General features: G+C 42.3%; 1 protein-coding gene across 1 annotated transcript in view; it reads left to right on the top strand.

Moving 5' to 3' along the window:
* EDC4 (enhancer of mRNA decapping 4) overlaps positions 1-21,348 on the top strand; it is a 425,877-nt gene that overhangs the window by 51,187 nt on the left and 353,342 nt on the right. Inside the window, exons 6-7 of the mRNA XM_053715906.1 lie at positions 10,247-10,397; positions 10,518-10,622. Coding sequence (XP_053571881.1) covers positions 10,247-10,397; positions 10,518-10,622 — 256 coding nt within the window. The remainder of the gene's footprint in view (positions 1-10,246; positions 10,398-10,517; positions 10,623-21,348) is intronic.

Raw genomic sequence — 21,348 nt, 5'->3', positions numbered from 1 at the left:
GGAGTCCAGGTTATCAAAAATCCTAAATGCTTGCCGTGTCCTTCATTCCATTCCAAGCCCATCAGTAGCTCAGTGCATGGAAGTAATCGGCTTAATGGTTGCGGCAATGGACATAGTGCCATTTGCGCGCCTGCATCTCAGACCGCTGCAATTATGCATGCTGAGTCAGTGGAATGGGGATTACTCAGATCTGTCCCCTTTACTAAATCTGGACCAGGAGACCAGAGATTCTCTTCTCTGGTGGTTGTCTCGGATTCATCTGTCCAAGGGAATTACTTTTCGCAGACCAGATTGGACGATTGTAACAATAGATGCTAGCCTTCTATCCTGGGGCGCAGTCTGGAATTCCCTGAAGGCTCAGGGATCATGGACTCAGGAGGAGAAACTCCTTCCAATAAACATTCTGGAATTAAGAGCGATATTCAATGCTCTTCTAGCTTGGCCTCAGTTAGCAACACTGAGGTTCATCAGATTTCAGTCGGACAGCATCACAACTGTGGCTTACATCAATCATCAAGGGGGAACCAGGAGTTCCCTAGCGATGTTAGAAGTCTCAAAGATAATTCGCTGGGCAGAGTCTCACTCTTGCCATCTGTCAGCGATCTACATCCCAGGCGTGGAGAACTGGGAGGCGGACTTTCTAAGCCGCCAGACCTTTCACCCGGGGGAGTGGGAACTTCACCCGGAGGTATTTGCTCAACTGATTCTTCGTTGGGGCGAACCGGAACTGGATCTCATGGCTTCCCGCCAGAACGCCAAGCTTCCTTGTTACGGGTCCAGGGACCCGGGAGCGGTGCTGGTAGATGCACTAGCAGCCCATTGGACTTTCAACATGGCTTATGTGTTCCCACCGTTTCCGTTGCTGCCTCGTCTGATTGCCAGGATCAAACAGGAGAGAGCATTGGTGATTCTGATAGCGCCTGAGTGGCCACGCAGGACCTGGTATGCAGACCTAGTGGACATGTCGTCCTGTCCACCATGGTCTCTGCCTCTGAGGCAGGACCTTCTACTTCAGGGTCCTTTCAACCATCCAAGCCTAATTTCTCTTAGGCTGACTGCATGGAGATTGAACGTTTGATTCTCTCAAAGCGTGGTTTCTCGCAGTCGGTTATTGATACATTGATACAGGCTCGGAAACCGGTTACCAGAAAGATTTACCATAAGATATGGCGTAAATATTTACATTGGTGTGAATCCAAGAGTTACTCATGGAGTAAGGTTAGGATTCCTAGGATATTGTCTTTTCTACAAGAGGGTTTAGAAAAGGGTTTATCCGCTAGTTCGTTTAAGGGACAGATTTCTGCTCTGTCTATTCTTTTACACAAACGTCTGGCAGAGAATCCAGACGTTTAGGCTTTGGCTAGGATTAAGCCTGTGTTTAAAACTGTTGCTCCTCCGTGGAGCTTAAACTTGGTTCTTAAGGTTCTTCAGGGTGTTCCGTTTGAACCCCTTCATTCCATTGATATTAAGCTTTTATCTTGGAAAGTTCTGTTTTTGATGGCTATTTCCTGGGCTCGAAGAGTCTCTGAGTTATCTGCCTTACATTGCGATTCTCCTTATCTGATTTTTCATTCAGACAAGGTAGTTTTGCGTACTAAACCTGGATTTTTACCTAAGGTTGTTTCTAATAGGAATATCAATCAGGAGATGATTGTTCCATCATTATGTCCTAACCCTTCTTCAAAGAAGGAACGTCTTTTGCATAATCTGGACGTAGTCCGTGCCCTGAAGTTCTACTTACAGGCAACTAAGGATTTCCGGCAAACTTCTTCTCTGTTTGTCGTTTATTCTGGACAGAGGAGAGGTCAAAAGGCTTCGGCCACCTCTCTCTCTTTTTGGCTTCGTAGCATAATAGGTTTAGCCTATGAGACTGCTGGACAGCAGCCCCCTGAAAGAATTACAGCTCATTCCACTAGAGCTGTGGCTTCAACCTGGGCCTTTAAGAATGAGGCCTCTGTTGAACAGATTTGCAAGGCTGCAACTTGGTCTTCACTTCATACCTTTTCAAAATTTTACAAATTTGACACACTTGCTTCTTCGGAGGCTGTTTTTGGGAGAAAGGTTCTACAGGCAGTGGTTCCTTCTGTTTAATGTTCCTGCCTTGTCCCTCCCATCATCCGTGTACTTTAGCTTTGGTATTGGTATCCCATAAGTAATGGATGACCCGTGGACTGAACACACTTAACAAGAGAAAACATAATTTATGCTTACCTGATAAATTTATTTCTCTTGTAGTGTGTTCAGTCCACGGCCCGCCCTGTCTTTTTAAGGCAGGTTCTAAATTTTAAAATTATAACTCCAGTCACCACTGCACCTTATAGTTTCTCCTTTCTCGTCTTGTTTCGGTCGAATGACTGGATATGACATGTGAGGGGAGGAGCTATATAGCAGCTCTGCTTGGGTGATCCTCTTGCAACTTCCTGTTGGGAAGGAGAATATATCCCATAAGTAATGGATGACCCGTGGACTGAACACACTACAAGAGAAATAAATTTATCAGGTAAGCATAAATTATGTTTTTGCACGATATTCTAATTTTTCGAGTTTCATCTGTATACTGGATTTTTAGGTCCGTTTCTGTGCATATTCTTTATAGTCGTATCTATTATATGCAGTTATATGAAAATTGGTGTATACTGTCAAATATTCTTGCATGTGAGAAGACCATGTATATTTCCCTAGTACATAATAGATTATCTCTATTGTTGAAAAATAGGGCTTTTAATTTATGGCAAGTATACTAAAATATGGTGAGTTTTGTTGGTATGTTCAGACAGAGCATGCAATTGTAAGAGACACTTTTTCTTTTTGCTTCTGTTAGCAAATTTGTTTTGTTCTCTTGCTATCCTTTGTTGAAAGCATACCTTGTTAGGCTAATGATCGGCCGTGCTCTACTGGGAGCTAGCTGGTGATTGGTGTCAACACACATTTGCCTCTTGTCTTTGGCTCACCAGGTGTGTTCAGCTATGTCTAAGAAGTGCATTGCTGCTCTGGAGCTCACTTTTAAAGGAGTTTAACATATTGTTAAACAATGGTAGTGTTTTTATTATTGTACTGTTTTGCATATAAAACATTTAGAGCATTTTATTGTTCTGATTTTATATCCCTTTAAATGTGAACACATACACAGTGTTTGACTCTTATGTTTTTAAGACAAAAGATGGTGCTGGATGTTTTCTAGAAGTTAATCTGCATTTTTTTATATTAATAAAATGCAGTTTTTGGTTTGGTGTTTACATATTGAGGGCTCTTGTTTGTTTTTTATGTTGGTTGCTTGTTTTGTGAGTCATAGACTAGTGGAATTTTCCAGCCCTTGCCTTTTATTTTTCTTTCTAACATTATATTGTAATGGGTATGTCTCTTTCCTTCACATCCACACCCGTCTTAGCAAGATTGACAGCTCTCTAAACTAGGGATGCACCGAGATTTCGGCCGCAGAAAGTTTCGGCCGAAAATAGCATTTTTTGTTGTTTCGGGTTTTCGTTTTTTTTGCCTTTTATTTTCGGCAAAATTATTGTGTAGTATATTTTAAATTTGATGCCAGCCTAGAGCTGCTTTTTGAGTTCATTACTTGATTTACTGTTTTGCATATAATAATAGTTTTCTAGGACTATACTTTATTTTGATAATTGGTAACAAAACAAAAACGGTTAAATCTGATTCTGTTACACAGAACTAAATAAAGAATAATACTAGCAATGCACCAAAATTTGGGCCGCCGAAAATGTGCAATTCCAATTTCGGCCCAAAGAGGACCAAAATGGCTAAAAATGCACAGCCCTCCCCTGTTCTATTGAGTTACATGTCTATCCTTAGCATAAGGTGAGCAGCACAGCACTGGCATGGTACACAGAGCACACACATAAGTACCATTATATGATGATATTTGAAACCAGCAGAGAAGGAAACCAAAGTTCTGAATAGTGAATACAAATATCAAAGGAGAATAAGCAACATGTTTATAAACACTTGATATTATCAGACACAGCCCTAAGCACACACAGTGAATATCTTTAAGCCTTATATACAGTGCTCATACATCAGCCTCTTGTGCGTAGGCATTCTATTCGCCTGAGGCAAATATGCGTGCACACTTTATAAGCATAAGCCCCAAGCTCGCACACAGTTGGTACAAATTAGCACCCACCAGACAGTGTAAACAAAAAAGCACAGTAACTTTCTATAACCACCTTGCACGTAAGGTTGTAGCTAAGTCCAGTGGTCCTGGTGATAGGTGACAGGCAGACTCCATTTGGGGCTCCGGGCATATAATCTGACGGGTCAGTGTGAGACCCGAACCAGGAACTAGGCAGAGATATGATGAGACGATCAGGTGCAGCCACGCTCATCGCACGGATAACTACACCCAAAAACAAAACACATGTCCACCTCGTATTGTTGTCTGGCTATAACCACGCTCTCCCTTATAGAGCTCCAGTTTCACTGCAGATCACCCCCTACTGTACAAGTGACCATGTCCATTTATTGGAGCTTTCCCGTCTACAAGGTCTCTCAGCTACACACACACACTGTAGTTACAAAAGAAAAAAACAATTTCGGTTTCGTTTCGGTTTTCGGCCAGGATCATCCTGAATTTTCGGTATCGGTTTCGGTCCAGAATTTTCATTTCGGTGCATCCCTACTCTAAACTTCTTTGATAGTTTGTTTCCTGTTGAGTGTGTGAGATTGCATAATAATGTTAATGCTGATTTTACTAATTACCCAGCTAACATTACGCTAAAGTGTGCTATTATTAAAATGTTTCAATATTTCTCCTGTTAAGTGTGGTCAGTCCACGGGTCATCATTACTTCTGGGATATTAACTCCTCCCCAACAGGAAGTGCAAGAGGATTCACCCAGCAGAGCTGCTATATAGCTCCTCCCCTCTACGTCACCTCCAGTCATTCTCTTGCACCCAACGAATAGATAGGATGTGTGAGAGGACTGTGGTGATTATACTTAGTTTCATACCTTCAATCAAAAGTTTGTTATTTTATAATAGCACCGGAGTGTGTTATTCCTTCTCTGGTAGAATTTGAAGAAGAATCTACCTGAGTTTTTTCTATGATTTTAGCCGGCGTAGTTAAGATCATATTGCTGTTTCTCGGCCATCTGAGGAGAGGTAAACTTCAGATCAGGGGACAGCGGGCAGATTAATCTGCAAAGAGGTATGTAGCAGCTTATTATTATCTGACAATGGAATTGATGAGAAAATTCTGCCATACCGATATAATGTAAACTCAGCCTTAAATGCAGTAGCAGCAACTGGTATCAGGCTGTCATGTTTGTATATTTTACACTTCAGTATTCTGGGGAATGGCACTTCACTGGAATTATACTGTATGCATAAGACTTAGCCTAATTTGCAGGGACTAGCAACAGGCTTTTTAATAACACTTAATTTATTTAATGTTAAACGTTTTTTGCTGGCATGTAAAATCGTTTAATTTTCTGAGGTACTGGGTGAAAAAATGTTTTGGGCACTATTTTTTTTCCACTTGGCAGTCGTTTTTATTTAATTTATGACAGTTTACTGATCTCTCTCACTGTTGTGTGTGAGGGTGAGGGGCCTTTTTTTGGCGCTTTTGCTACGCATCAAAAAATTCAGTCAGAAGTTTATTGTCTTCCCTGCATGATCCGGTTCATCTCTACAGAACTCAGGGGTCTTCAAAACTTGTTTTGAGGGAGGTAATCACTCACAGCAGAGCTGTGAGATTGTAGTTGACTGTGATAAAAAAACGTTTATTTCTGTATTTTTTTTCTGCTATCAGGGTTAGTTATCCTTTGCTAATGGGAGCAATCCTTTGCTAAAATTGTGTTTTTTACAAAGATTTGATGCTATAACTTTTCAGTTTATTAATTTTCAACTGTCATAACTTTTTCTGTGCTTCTTATAGGCACAGTGCGTTTTCATATTATAGTAAATTACTTGAAAAGTATTTCCAAGTTGCTAGTTTATTTGCTAGTGTGTTAAACATGTCTGATTCAGAGGAAGATATCTGTGCTATATGTGCTAAAGCCAAAGTGGAGCCCAATAGAAATTTATGTACTAACTGTATTGATGCTACTTTAAATAAAAGTCAATCTGTACAAATTGAACATATTTCACCAAACAACGAGGGGAGAGTTATGCCGACTAACTCGCCTCACGTGTCAGTACCTGCATCTCCCGCTCGGGAGGTGCGTGATATTGTAGCGCCGAGTACATCTGGGCGGCCATTACAAATCACATTACAGGATATGGCTACTGTTATGACTGAAGTTTTGGCTAAATTACCAGAACTAAGAGGTAAGCGTGATCACTCTGGGGTGAGAACAGAGTGCGCTGATAATATTAGGGCCATGTCAGACACTGCGTCACAATTTGCAGAACATGAGGACGGAGAGCTTCATTCTGCGGGTGACGGAACAAGGATAAGGGTTTTACTCAAATCTGTTTGTGGTTCCCAAAAAAGAGGGAACTTTCAGGCCAATCTTGGATTTAAAGATCCTAAACAAATTCCTAAGAGTTCCATCGTTCAAAATGGAAACTATTCGGACAATTTTACCCATGATCCAAAAGGGTCAGTACATGACCACAGTGGACTTAAAGGATGCTTACCTTCACATACCGATTCACAAAGATCATTACCGGTATCTAAGGTTTGCCTTTCTAGACAGGCATTACCAGTTTGTAGCTCTTCCATTCGGATTGGCTACGGCTCCAAGAATCTTCACAAAGGTTCTGGGTGCTCTTCTGGCGGTACTAAGACCGCGAGGAATTGCGGTAGCTCCGTACCTAGACGACATTCTGATACAAGCTTCAAGCTTTCAAACTGCCAAGTCTCATACAGAGTTAGTACTGGCATTTCTAAGGTCACATGGATGGAAGGTGAACGGAAAGAAGAGTTCTCTCTTTCCACTCACAAGAGTTCCCTTCTTGGGGACTCTTATAGATTCTGTAGAAATGAAGATTTACCTGACAGAAGACAGGTTAACAAAGCTTCAAAATGCATGCCGTGTCCTTCATTCCATTCAACACCCGTCAGTAGCTCAATGCATGGAGGTGATCGGCTTAATGGTAGCGGCAATGGACATAGTACCCTTTGCACGCCTACATCTCAGACCGCTGCAATTGTGCATGCTAAGTCAGTGGAATGGGGATTACTCAAACTTGTCCCCTACTCTGAATCTGGATCAAGAGACCAGAAATTCTCTTCTATGGTGGCTTTCTCGGCCACATCTGTCCAGGGGGATGCCATTCAGCAGGCCGGACTGGACAATTGTAACAACAGACGCCAGCCTACTAGGTTGGGGCGCTGTCTGGAATTCTCTGAAGGCTCAGGGACAATGGAATCAGGAGGAGAGTCTCCTACCAATAAACATTCTGGAATTGAGAGCAGTTCTCAATGCCCTTCTGGCTTGGCCCCAGTTAACAACTCGGGGGTTCATCAGGTTTCAGTCGGACAACATCACGACTGTAGCTTACATCAACCATCAGGGAGGGACAAGAAGCTCCCTAGCAATGATGGAAGTATCAAAGATAATTCGCTGGGCAGAGTCTCACTCTTGCCACCTGTCAGCAATCCACATCCCGGGAGTGGAGAACTGGGAGGCGGATTTCCTAAGTCGTCAGACTTTTCATCCGGGGGAGTGGGAACTTCATCCGGAGGTCTTTGCCCAAATACTTCAACGTTGGGGCAAACCAGAGATAGATCTCATGGCGTCTCGACAGAACACCAAGCTTCCTCGTTACGGGTCCAGATCCAGGGATCCGGGAGCGGTTCTGATAGATGCTTTGACAGCACCTTGGACCTTCGGGATGGCTTATGTGTTTCCACCCTTCCCGATGCTTCCTCGATTGATTGCCAGAATCAAACAGGAGAGAGCATCAGTGATTCTAATAGCGCCTGCATGGCCACGCAGGACTTGGTATGCAGATCTAGTGGACATGTCATCCTGTCCACCTTGGTCTCTACCTCTGAAACAGGACCTTCTGATCCAGGGTCCCTTCAAACATCAAAATCTAATTTCTCTGAAGCTGACTGCTTGGAAATTGAACGCTTGATTTTATCAAAACGTGGTTTTTCTGAGTCAGTTATTGATACCTTAATACAGGCTAGGAAGCCTGTTACCAGAAAGATTTACCATAAGATATGGCGCAAATACTTATATTGGTGCAAATCCAAGAGTTACTCATGGAGTAAGGTTAGGATTCCGAGGATATTGTCTTTTCTACAAGAAGGTTTAGAAAAGGGTTTATCCGCTAGTTCCTTAAAGGGACAGATTTCAGCTCTGTCCATTCTTTTACACAAACGTCTGTCAGAAGTTCCGGACGTTCAAGCTTTTTGTCAGGCTTTAGCTAGGATCAAGCCTGTGTTTAAAACTGTTGCTCCACCATGGAGTTTGAACTTAGTTCTTAATGTTTTACAGGGTGTTCCGTTTGAACCCCTTCATTCCATTGATATCAAGCTGTTATCTTGGAAAGTTCTGTTTTTAATGGCTATTTCCTCGGCTCGTAGAGTCTCTGAGTTATCTGCCTTACATTGTGATTCTCCTTATCTGATTTTTCATTCAGACAAGGTAGTTCTGCGTACTAAACCTGGGTTCCTACCTAAGGTGGTCACTAACAGGAATATCAATCAAGAGATTGTGGTTCCATCTTTGTGTCCTAATCCTTCTTCGAAGAAGGAACGTCTGCTACACAATCTAGATGTAGTCCGTGCCCTGAAATTTTATCTACAGGCAACTAAGGATTTTCGACAAACGTCTTCCCTGTTTGTCGTTTATTCTGGTCAGAGGAGAGGTCAAAAAGCTTCGGCTACCTCTCTCTCTTTTTGGCTTCGTAGCATAATACGGTTAGCCTATGAGACTGCTGGACAGCAGCCTCCTGAAAGAATTACAGCACATTCTACTAGAGCTGTGGCTTCCACTTGGGCCTTTAAGAATGAGGCTTCTGTTGAACAGATTTGCAAGGCTGCAACTTGGTCTTCTCTTCATACTTTTTCCAAATTTTACAAATTTGACACTTTTGCTTCTTCGGAGGCTGTTTTTGGGAGAAAGGTTCTTCAGGCAGTGGTTCCTTCCGTATAAAGAGCCTGCCTGTCCCTCCAGTCATCCGTGTACTTTAGCTTTGGTATTGGTATCCCAGAAGTAATGATGACCCGTGGACTGACCACACTTAACAGGAGAAAACAAAATTTATGCTTACCTGATAAATTCCTTTCTCCTGTAGTGTGGTCAGTCCACGGCCCGCCCTGTGTTTTATGGCAGGTAAAAAATTTTTTGAATTATACTCCAGTCACCACTACACCCTTTGGCTTCTCCTTTCTCGTTGGTCCTTGGTCGAATGACTGGAGGTGACGTAGAGGGGAGGAGCTATATAGCAGCTCTGCTGGGTGAATCCTCTTGCACTTCCTGTTGGGGAGGAGTTAATATCCCAGAAGTAATACTGACCACACTACAGGAGAAAGGAATTTATCAGATAAGCATAAATTTTGTTTTTTTGATGAAATTATCATTTAAATAAATGTATGTTAAATTATGCAGTACATTTGTGCTTTGTTTATCAGAAAATGTTATAATTGTAGAAAGTATTGTTCTGCCCCCAATTCAGCTACTTTGTAATGCTTCAAAGCCGGCTATATTTTCTGTGGAGAACGTGTGTGTGTGTTTTTGTTTTGATTGAAAAGGCTTATTAACCCTTTTTAAGTGCTAACGACGGCTCTGAGCCATCGCAGAGTTTCCCACGGCTCAGAGCCGTTGCTAGCACTCTTTCACCTTAAGGGAGATGTGGGGGCTCCCACCCGCTCCTACCCTGGCGATCGTGCTTCACGTTTTGTGGGTGACGTAATGCGTGATTACGTCATTGCGCAACTTTATTAACAAAATGACAAGTATGGGAAAAGGGGGCATGCTGCTTAGAAGCCTGTATCTCAGGCATCTAAGCAGCTACAGCCCCCCAAGACCCACCGTTGGAAAGGTAATGCCTAACCTTTCCAACAGTGTAAGGCTTGGGGATCTGGAAGAAAGAGAAAAAAAAAGTTAAAAAAAAATTATTTTAAAAAAGGAAACCTTAAAACAGCTTAGCACCCAGGTGGGAAATTGCTTAGCACTCAAAGGGTTAAATACTCTCAACTGCTATAGGGAAAACCAGTGAAGTTTTCATAAACAAATTTTTTAAACAAAACAAATTACCCCATCCTGCCTACAGCAGCTTTGGTTTGTACTAAGGTTGGTAAAGATCATCCTTAACCTTTTATTCAGAGAGGAGATAGTAGTGCACATTAAGAGACCAGACAGCACTCCTCTGAACAGCTTCCGTAGGATCATCTGGTGTCCGTATATCCCTGAAGAGAATGAAGAGCCTTCCCCGGAAGATGCGAGCCAGACTCTGGCACTATTACATGAGGATAGGGTAAGGTGCAGGAGGTGACTTTGGTTCATTTGTGCTTCTTGTGGCACTGTTGATGATCTTTCTCTGCCACAATAATAAAGTGTTCTGTAATGTTGTTATTCTTTACATTCTCTTTATTAGGCTGAAGTTTGGGATCTTGAGATTGTGAGAGCAAACCATAGTTCATGGCCAGCAGAAGTGAATGATGTCAAGGATGGCTTTATAGTCGTGAAGGGACACACTGGAGTGGGTATCTTTTTTTTTTTTTTTTTTTTTTTTTTTTTTATTTATTTTTTTTTATAAATATTTATCCAAATTAAGTTGTGTCTTCTAGTCCACTACATAGATTTTTGCTGTTGGATAAGAATCAAAAGGCCCATCTAGTTTTCTTTTACTTTTTTTCTCAGATATATATTTACTTAAATATAACTGAAATACAGAACATTTCTCTTGTAGTGTAGTCAGTCCACGGGTCATCCATTACTTATGGAATATATCTCTTCCTAACAGGAAGCTGCAAGAGGATCACCCAAGCAGAGCTGCTATATAGCTCCTCCCCTCACATGTCATATTCAGTCATTCTCTTGCAGCCTAACTAAAGATAGGTCGCTGTGAGAGGTCTGTGGTGTTTTTTAACTTAGTTTATTTCTTCAATCAAAAGTTTGTTATTTTAAATGGCACCGGAGTGTGCTGTTTGTTCTCAGGCAGCATTAGAAGAAGAATCTGCCTGCGTTTTCTATGATCTTAGCAGACGTAACTAAGATCCACTGGCTGTTCTCATCTGAGGAGTGAGGTAACTTCAGAAAAGGGGAATAGCATGCAGGGCCCCCCTGCAAACGAGGTATGTGCAGTAAATTATTTTTCTGAGGAATGGAATTGACTGAGAAAATACTGCTGATACCAATGTAACGTAAGTTCAGCCTTAAATGCAGTGATAGCAACTGGTATTAGGCTGATGAGTGTGTGTACACTGAATGTATTTTTCTAAGGAATGGAATTGACTCTGAAAATACTGTTAATACTGAAATAATGTATGAGCCTTAACTGCAGTAAAAGCGACTGGTAGCAGGCTTATTAATAACACTTCATAACTTTTAAAATGTATGTTCAAAACGTTTAATGGCATGTTAATCGTTTTTTGTGAGGTACTTGGTGATAAAACTTATTGGTGCATGATTTTTACCACATGGCCATCTTTGTTTTCTGCATAGAAACAGTTATCTGAGCTTCCCCACTGTTGTAATATGAGTGGGAGGGGCCTATTTTAGCGCTTTTTTGCGCAGTAAAAATTCAGTCACAATCTGTCTACTTCATCCTCCATGATCCAGATCGTCTCTAGAGAGCTCAGGGGTCTTCAAAATTCATTTTGAGGGAGGTAATCAGTCACAGCAGACCTGTGACAGTGTGTTTTGACTGTGTTAAAAACGTTAATTATTAAATTGTTATCCGTTTTTGGGTATTAAGGGGTTAATCATCCATTTGCTGGTGGGTGAAATCCTTTGCTAACTTAATACATTTACTGTGAAAAATTGGTTGCTATAACTATTTTGGTTCATTGTTATTTCAACTGTGACAGCTTTTTGTGCTTCTTAAAGGCACAGTAGCGTTTTTTATATTGCTTATAAATTTATTTAGAAAAGTATTTCCAAGCTTGCTAGTCTCATTGCTAGTCTGTTTAAACATGTCTGACTCAGATGAATCTCTCTTTGTTCACTATGTTTAAAGGCCAATATGGAGCCCAATAGAAATTTGTGTACTAATTGCATTGATGTTACTTTAAATAAAAGTCAATCTTTACATGTAAAGAAATTATCACCAGACAACGAGGGGGAAGTTATGCAGACTAACTCTCCTCACGTGTCAGTACCTTCGCCTCCCGCTCAGGAGGTGCGTGATTTTGTGGCGCCAAGTACATCAGGGAGGCCCTTACAAATCACTTTGCAAGACATGGCTACTGTTATGACAGAAGTATTATCTAAATTGCCAGAATTAAGAGGCAAGCGCGATAGCTCTGGGTTAAGGACAGAGTGCACGGATGAGGTGAGAGCCATGTCAGATACTGCGTCACAGTTTGCAGAACATGAAGACGGAGAGCTTCATTCTGTGGGTGACTGATCTGATCCAGGGAGACTGGATTCAGAGATTTCTAATTTTAAATTTAAGCTTGAGAACCTCCGCATATTGCTAGGGGAGGTATTAGCGGCTCTGAATGATTGTAACTCGGTTGCAATTCCAGAAAAATTATGTAGGTTGGATAGATACTATGCGGTACCGGTGTGTACTGACGTGTTTCCTATACCTAAAAGGCTTACAGAGATTATTAGCAAGGAGTGGGATAGACCTGGTGTGCCTTTTTCCCCTCCTCCCATATTTAGGAAAATGTTTCCTATAGACGCCACCACACGAGACTTATGGCAGACGGTCCCTAAGGTGGAGGGAGCAGTTTCTACTTTAGCTAAGCGTACCACTATCCCGGTGGAGGATAGTTGTGCCTTTTCAGATCCAATGGATAAGAAATTAGAGGGTTACCTTAAGAAAATGTTTGTTCAACAAGGTTTTATCTTACAGCCCCTTGCATGCATTGCGCCTGTCACTGCTGCGGCGGCATTCTGGTTTGAGTCTCTGGAAGAGGCCATTCGCACAGCTCCATTGGATGAAATTATGAACAAGCTTAAAGCACTTAAGCTAGCTAACGCATTTGTTTCTGATGCCATCGTACATTTAACCAAACTTACGGCTAAGAACTCCGGATTCGCCATCCAAGCGCGCAGAGCGCTATGGCTTAAATCCTGGTCAGCTGACGTGACTTCTAAATCTAAATTGCTTAATATTCCTTTCAAAGGGCAGACCTTATTCGGGCCCGGCTTGAAATAAATTATTGCTGACATTACGGGAGGTAAGGGCCATGCTCTACCTCAGGACAGGGCCAAATCAAAGGCCAAACAGTCTAATTTTCGTGCCTTTCGTAACTTCAAGGCAGGAGCAGCATCAACTTCCTCCGCTCCAAAACAGGAAGGAGCTGTTGCTCGTTATAGACAGGGCTGGAAAGTTAACCAGTCCTGGAACAAGGGCAAGCAGGCCAAGAAACCTGCTGCTGCCCCTAAGACAGCATGAAGAGAGGGCCCCCTATCCGGAAACGGATCTAGTGGGGGGAAGACTTTCTCTCTTCGCCCAGGCTTGGGCAAGAGATGTCCAGGATCCCTGGGCGTTGGAGATCATATCTCAGGGATATCTCCTGGACTTCAAAACTTCTCCTCCACGAGGGAGATTTCATCTTTCAAGGTTATCAGCAAACCAAATCAAGAAAGAGGCGTTTCTACGCTGTGTACAAGACCTCTTACTAATGGGGGTGATCCACCCAGTTCCGCGGACGGAACACGGGCAAGGATTCTATTCAAATCTATTTGTGGTTCCCAAGAAAGAGGGAACCTTCAGACCAATCTTGGACTTAAAAATCCTAAACAAATTCCTAAGAGTTCCATCATTCAAAATGGAAACTATTCGAACCATCCTTCCCATGATCCAAGAGGGTCAGTACATGACCACAGTGGACGTAAAGGATGCCTACCTTCACATACCGATTCACAAGGATCATTATCGGTACCTAAGATTTGCTTTCCTAGACAGGCATTACCAGTTTGTAGCTCTTCCCTTCAGATTAGCTACGGCTCCAAGAATCTTTACAAAAGTTCTGGGCTCACTTCTGGCGGTACTAAGACCGCGAGGCATAGCGGTGACTCCGTACCTAGACGACATTCTGATACAAGCGTCAAGTTTTCAAACTGCCAAGTCTCATACAGAGATAGTTCTGCCATTTCTAAGGTCGCATGGGTAGAAGGTGAACGTGGAAAAGAGTTCTCTATTACCACTCACAAGGGTTCCCTTTCTAGGGACTCTTATAGATTCTGTAGAGATGAAAATTTACCTGACGGAGGCCAGGTTATCAAAACTTCTAAATGCTTGCCGTGTCCTTCATTCCATTCCACACCCGTCAGTAGCTCAGTGCATGGTAGTAATCGGCTTAATGGTAGCGGCAATGGACATAGTACCATTTGCGCGCCTGCATCTCAGACCGCTGCAATTGTGCATGCTAAGTCAGTGGAATGGGGATTACTCAGATTTGTCCCCCCTGCTAAATCTGGATCAAGAGACCAGAGATTCTCTTCTATGGTGGCTTTCTCGGCCACATCTGTCCAAGGGGATGACCTTTCGCAGGCCAGATTGGACGATTGTAACAACAGACGCCAGCCTTCTAGGCTGGGGCGCAATCTGGAACTCCCTGAAGGGTCAGGGACTATGGACTCAGGAGGAGAAACTCCTCCCAATAAATATTCTGGAATTAAGAGCAATATTCAATGCTCTCCTAGCTTGGCCTCAGCAACTCTGAGGTTCATCAGATTTCAGTCGGACAACATCACGACTGTGGCTTACATCAACCATCAAGGGGGAACCAGAAGTTCCCTAGCGATGTTGGAAGTCTCAAAGATAATTCGCTGGGCAGAGTCTCACTCTTGCCACCTGGCAGCGATTTACATCCCAGGCGTGGAGAACTGGGAGGCGGATTTTCTAAGTCGCCAGACTTTTCATCCGGGGGAGTGGGAACTTCATCCGGAGGTCTTTGCTCAACTGATTCATCGTTGGGGCAAACCAGATCTGGATCTCATGGCGTCTCGCCAGAACGCCAAGCTTCCTTGTTACGGATCCAGGTCCAGGGACCCGGGAGCGGTGCTGATAGATGCTCTGACAGCCCCTTGGGTCTTCAACATGGCTTATGTGTTTCCACCATTTCCGATGCTTCCTAGTTTGATTGCCAATATCAAACAGGAGAGAGCTTCAGTGATTCTGATAGCGCCTGCGTGGCCACGCAGGACCTGGTATGCAGACCTAGTGGACATGTCGTCCTGCCCACCGTGGTCTCTGCCTCTGAGACAGGACCTTCTAATTCAGGGTCCTTTCAACCATCCAAATCTAATTTCTCTGAGGCTGACTGCATGGAGATTGAACGCTTGATTCTATCAAAGCGTGGCTTTTCGGAGTAAATATTTATATTGGTGCGAATCCAAGAGTTACTCATGGAGTAAGGTTAGGATTCCTAGGATATTGTCTTTTCTACAAGAGGGTTTAGAAAAGGGCTTATCTGCTAGTTCGTTAAAGGGACAGATTTCTGCTCTGTCTATTCTTCTACACAAACGTCTGGCAGAAGTTCCAGACGTTCAGGCTTTTTGTCAGGCTTTAGCTAGGATTAAGACTGTTGCTCCGCCGTGGAGCTTAAACTTAGTTCTTAACGTTCTTCAAGGCGTTCCATTTGAACCCCTTCATTCCATTGATATCAAGCTGTTATCCTGGAAGGTTCTGTTTTTGATGGCTATTTCCTCGGCTCGAAGAGTCTCTGAGTTATCTGCCTTACATTGTGATTCTCCTTATCTGATTTTTCATTCAGACAAGGTAGTTCTGCGTACTAAACCTGGGTTCTTACCTAAGCTAGTTACTAACAGGAATATCAATCAAGAGATTGTTGTTCCATCACTGTGTCCTAACCCTTCTTCAAAGAAGGAACGACTTTTGCATAATCTGGACGTAGTCCGTGCCCTGAAGTTCTATTTGCAGGCAACTAAAGATTTTCGTCAAACTTCTTCCCTGTTTGTCGTTTACTCTGGACAGAGGAGAGGTCAAAAGGCTTCGGCTACCTCTCTCTTTTTGGCTTCGTAGCATAATACGCTTAGCCTATGAGACTGCTGGACAGCAGCCTCCTGAAAGAATTACAGCACATTCTACTAGAGCTGTGGCTTCCACCTGGGCCTTTAAAAATGAGGCCTCTTTTGAACAGATTTGCAAGGCTGCAACTTGGTCTTCACTTCACACTTTTTCAAAATTTTACAAATTTGACACTTTTGCTTCTTCGGAGGCTATTTTTGGGAGAATGGTGCTTCAGGCAGTGGTTCCTTCTGTTTAAGGTTCCTGCCTTGTCCCTCCCTTCATCCGTGTACTTTAGCTTTGGTATTGGTATTCCATAAGTAATGGATGACCCGTGGACTGACTACACTTAACAAGAGAAAACATAATTTCTCTTGTTAAGTGTGTTCAGTCCACGGGTCATCCATTACTTATGGGATATATTCTCCTTCCCAACAGGAAGTTGCAAGAGGATCACCCAAGCAGAGCTGCTATATAGCTCCTCCCCTCACATGTCATATCCAGTCATTCTCTTGCAACTCTCAACAAAGGAGGAGGTCGCGAGAGGAGCTGGAGTTTTTACTTAACTATTCTTCAATCAAAAGTTTGTTATATTAAATGGCACCGGAGTGTGCTGTTTTTCTATCTCAGGCAGTATTTGGAAGAAGAAACTGCCTGCGTTTTTTTCTATGATCTTAGCAGGCGTAACTAAGATCCACTGGCTGTTCTCGACATTCTGAGGAGTGGGGTAACTTCAGAAACTGGGAATAGCATGCGGGGTCCTCCGCAAATGAGGTATGTGCAGTACTGCTGTTACCGTATGATGTAAGTACAGCCTTAAATTAAGTAGTAGCAACTGGTATCAGGCTGATAAATGTATGCGCAGTCGAGTTATATTCTAGGGACTAGAATTTGACTGAGAAAATACTGTTAACACTGAAATAATACTTAAGCCTTCTCTGCAGTGGTAGCGACTGGTAGCAGGCTTAGTGATAGCTTTGCATGACATTGAAAAGTGTTATTTTTTAATAAAACGTTTACTGGCATGTTATTCGTTTTTTGTGAGGTACTTTGGTGATAAATCGCTTTGGGCATGATTTTTTCCACATGGCTAACATATTTTTCTGCATGGAAACCGTTATATCAGGGCTCCCACTGTTGTGATTGGAGTGGGAGGGCCCTTGTTTTAGCGCCTTGTTGCGCAGTTAAAATTATTGCACAGTCTTTCTGCTTCTTCCTCCTTGATCCAGGACGTCTCTAGAGAGCTCAGGGGTCTGCAAATTTCATTTGTGAGGGAGGTAATCAGTCACAGCAGATCTGTGACAGTGTGCTGACTGATTAAAAGCGTTAAATCTTGATATCTGTTTTATCCGTTTTGGGTATCGAGGGGTTAATCATCCTTTTGCTAATGGGCGCAATCCTCTGCTAATAGTACACTTCTTGTTAAGAATTGTTTAATTATATCTGTATTTTTGAAGTGCTGCAGCGTTTTTTATATTGCTTGTAAAACTTATTGAAAGTGATTTCCTAGCTTGTTAGTAATGTGGAGCCCAATAGAACGATGTGTACCAATTGTATTGATATTGCTTTGAATAAAAGTCAATCTGTACCGATAAAGAAGCTATCACCAGACAACGAGGGGGAAGTTATGCCGCCTAACTCTCCTCACGTGTCAGTACCTGCGTCTCCCGCTCGGGAGATGCGTAGGATTGAGACACCTAGTACATCTAGGCCCTTACAAATCACTTTACATGATATGGCTAATGTTATGAAAGAAGTATTATATAATATGCCCGAATTAAGGGGCAAACGCGATTGCTCTGGGTTAAGGACAGAGCGCGCTGATGACACGAGAGCCATGTCTAATACTGCGTCACAACTTGCAGAACATGAGGACGGTGAGCTTCATTCTGTCGGTGACGGTTCTGATTCGGGGAGACCGGATTCAGAAATTTCAAATTTTAAATTTAAGCTTGAGAACCTCTGTGTGTTACTAGGGGAGGTATTAGCGGCTCTGAATGATTGCGACATTGTGGCAATTCCAGAGAAATTGTGTAGGTTGGATAGATACTATGCGGTACCGGTGTGTACTGACGTTTTTCCTATACCAAAAAGACTTACAGAAATTATCAGTAAGGAGTGGGATAGACCCGGTGTGCCTTTTTCCCCTCCCCCGATATTTAGAAAAATGTTCCCTATAGACGCCACCACACGAGACTTATGGCAGACGGTCCCTAAGGTGGAGGGAGCAGTTTCTACGTTAGCCAAGCGTACCACTATCCCGGTGGAGGATAGCTGTGCTTTCTCAGATCCAATGGATAAAAAATTACAGGGTTATCTTAAGAAAATGTTTGTTCAACAGGGTTTTATATTGCAGCCTCTTGCATGCATTGCGCCTGTCACGGCTGCAGCGGCATTCTGGTTTGAGTCTCTGGAAGAGGCGATTCGCACAGAGCCGTTGGATGAGGCCTTGAGCAAAGTTAGAACCCTTAAGCAGGCTAATGCGTTTGTTTCAGATGCCGTAGTACATCTAACCAAACTTACGGCTAAAAATTCCGGATTCGCCATACAGGCGCGCAGAGCGCTCTGGCTTAAATCCTGGTCAGCGGATGTAACTTCCAAGTCTAAACTACTTAACATTCCTTTCAAAGGGCAGACCTTATTCGGGCCCGGCTTGAAGGAAATTATTGCTGACATTACGGGAGGTAAGGGCCACGCCCTTCCTCAGGACAGGGCCAAACCAAAGGCCAAACAGTCTAATTTTCGTGCCTTTCGTCACTTCAAGGCAGGAGCAGCATCGACTTCCTCCGCTCCAAAACAGGAAGGAACTACTGCTCGTTACAGACAAGGTTGGAAAGGCAACCAGTCATGGAACAAGGGCAAGCAGGCCAGAAAGCCTACTCCCGCCCCTAAGACAGCATGAAGTCAGGGCCCCCTATCCAGAGACGGATTTAGTGGGGGGCAGACTTTCTCTCTTTGCCCAGGCTTCGGCAAGAGATGTGCAGGATCCCTGGACGTTAAAGATTATATCTCAGGGATACCTTCTGGATTTCAAATCCTCTCCTCCACAAAGGAGGTTCCATCTTTCGAGGTTATCGACAAACCTAGTAAAGAGAGAGGCATTTCTACAATGTGTACAAGACCTCTTAATCATGGGGGTGATCCACTCAGTTCCGCGATCGGAACAGGGACAAGGATTTTACTCAAATCTATTTGTGGTTCCCAAAAAAGAGGGAACCTTCAGACCAATCTTGGACTTAAAGATCTTAAACAAATTCCTAAGGGTACCATTGTTCAAGATGGAAACCATTCGAACCATCCTACCCATGATCCAAGAGGGTCAATATATGACCATGGTGGACTTAAAGGATGCTTACCTTCATATACCAATTCACAAAGATCATTATCGGTACCTGAGGTTTGCCTTTCTAGACAGGCATTACCAGTTTGTGGCTCTTCCCTTCGGGTTAGCCACGGCCCCGAGAATTTTTACGAAGGTTCTGGGCTCACTTCTGGCGGTACTAAGACCACGAGGCATAGCGGTGGCTCCGTACCTAGACGACATTCTGATACAAGCGTCAAGTTTTCAGAATGCAACGTCTCATACAGAGATAGTTCTAGCATTTCTGTGGTCGCATGGGTGGAAAGTGAACGTGGAAAAGAGTTCTCTGTTACCACTCACACGGGTTCAGAAGAAATAATATCAAAGCGCCAAACAACACTGGCAGGGTCTGGGTGGTGTATTTTGAGTGTTAATCAAGTATAAATTGTAGAACAATGTGACATTTTTAAGACACTTTATTATAATAAACAATTTAAAACAGTATAAGAATATAAAACAATGTTGGTTTAAAACAATGTTACATTAAAAACAAATAATCAAGGATCCAAGATTTTACAAAGGATGACAAAAATACAAAGGATGACAAAAATACAATACAATATTTATAGACTAAAATGTCGGCCTATGAGCGTGATACAGCAGTATAATATATAACTGATGTCTGTAAATGAAGGTGTTTACTTAGTGTTAGATGTTTACTTGATATTGAAAGGTGTGTTCCTAGTATTGAGATGCATATACGATAGATAAGCAGGTTGGTGAAAAATAAGTGTCAAAATCAAAATCTTAAAAATAATAATGTAAACTTGACAAATAAACAATGTGAAAGAACTGTTCAAAAAAAGGATAAGCAGAGAACAGTGTAAACAAAAATTTTTTTTTTTTTAAATGTTTCCCAAAAGGAAGTCCAAACTGTGTTCGTTAAAATGTCAATAAAAAGTGAATCAGCAGTTTCCAAAAATGGTGAAAATGTATCCAGTGAGGTGCAAAAAAATATAAAAATGTATCCGGTGAAAAAACGATTACAAAACCAGAAAGCAAGTAGTAAAAAAGGAGAAAGTCTGTTCAAATTTGTGTTGGTTAGTCACACAATCCAAACGAATATTAAATGTGGGTGTGGGAGTTTTCTCCAAAGTTGAGGGAACTAATGTGTCTTCAAAAATAGATACAACTTGTTGCAGATGAAAATCCTTCTGCCAAAAAGAAAAATAACAATAGTGTAGATGGTTTTTTTAAAATTAGTATTATCAGAATGTCACTCACCAGTCGACGCGTTTCGGTCATCCACTGACCTTTATCAAGACTGGTTTTTTAGTGTTGTTGGGGTCTTTATATACCTTATTTTGTGATTGTTCAATTATTGTGTGTACCGGAAGTGCACCTTGCCACTTCCGGTTTCGCGTTACTCAAATTATCCCTATATTTTTTGGTTACCGTATGTCCATTATAAGTCTTTATTTTCTGTCTGCATATTTGTTTTGCTCTTTGCCTGTCTTGTCACTTATCTCTTTCTTATATATATGTGCTTCGATATATTGGTCTTAAACTCATAGACCTTTCTGATTGGCTAGGTGGGGGGCGGGCTTTAGGGTTTGAATATTCTGTTATCCCAGGTGGTATTATTGGTAACCAAGGTGACTGGACGCTAACCAGTTTCATGGATGTCTGAGGCGTCCATACTCCTTAGCGATTGGTTCAATTAAAGGGTGTGTGAAATTCTAGAGATTTCTATTGGTTGCTATTATTATGAGAGAGATCAAGATACTGCATTTTCTTTAGTGCCGATGGTGATACATAAAAACAACCTGTGATTTGTTGTGTGAATCTTTAGAAAAACTTGGGTTATACTTTGTATTACTACGATATGTGCAATACAACTTATATCACTTATAGCGTCCAGATACCTTGGTTACCAATAATACCACCTGGGATAACAGAATATTCAAACCCTAAAGC

Source organism: Bombina bombina, chromosome 1 (genome assembly GCF_027579735.1).
Source record: "Bombina bombina isolate aBomBom1 chromosome 1, aBomBom1.pri, whole genome shotgun sequence".
NCBI classification, from domain to species: Eukaryota; Metazoa; Chordata; class Amphibia; order Anura; family Bombinatoridae; genus Bombina; species Bombina bombina.
Note: the sequence above shows the minus strand (reverse complement) of the source record. Positions and strands in the feature narration are given on the sequence as shown.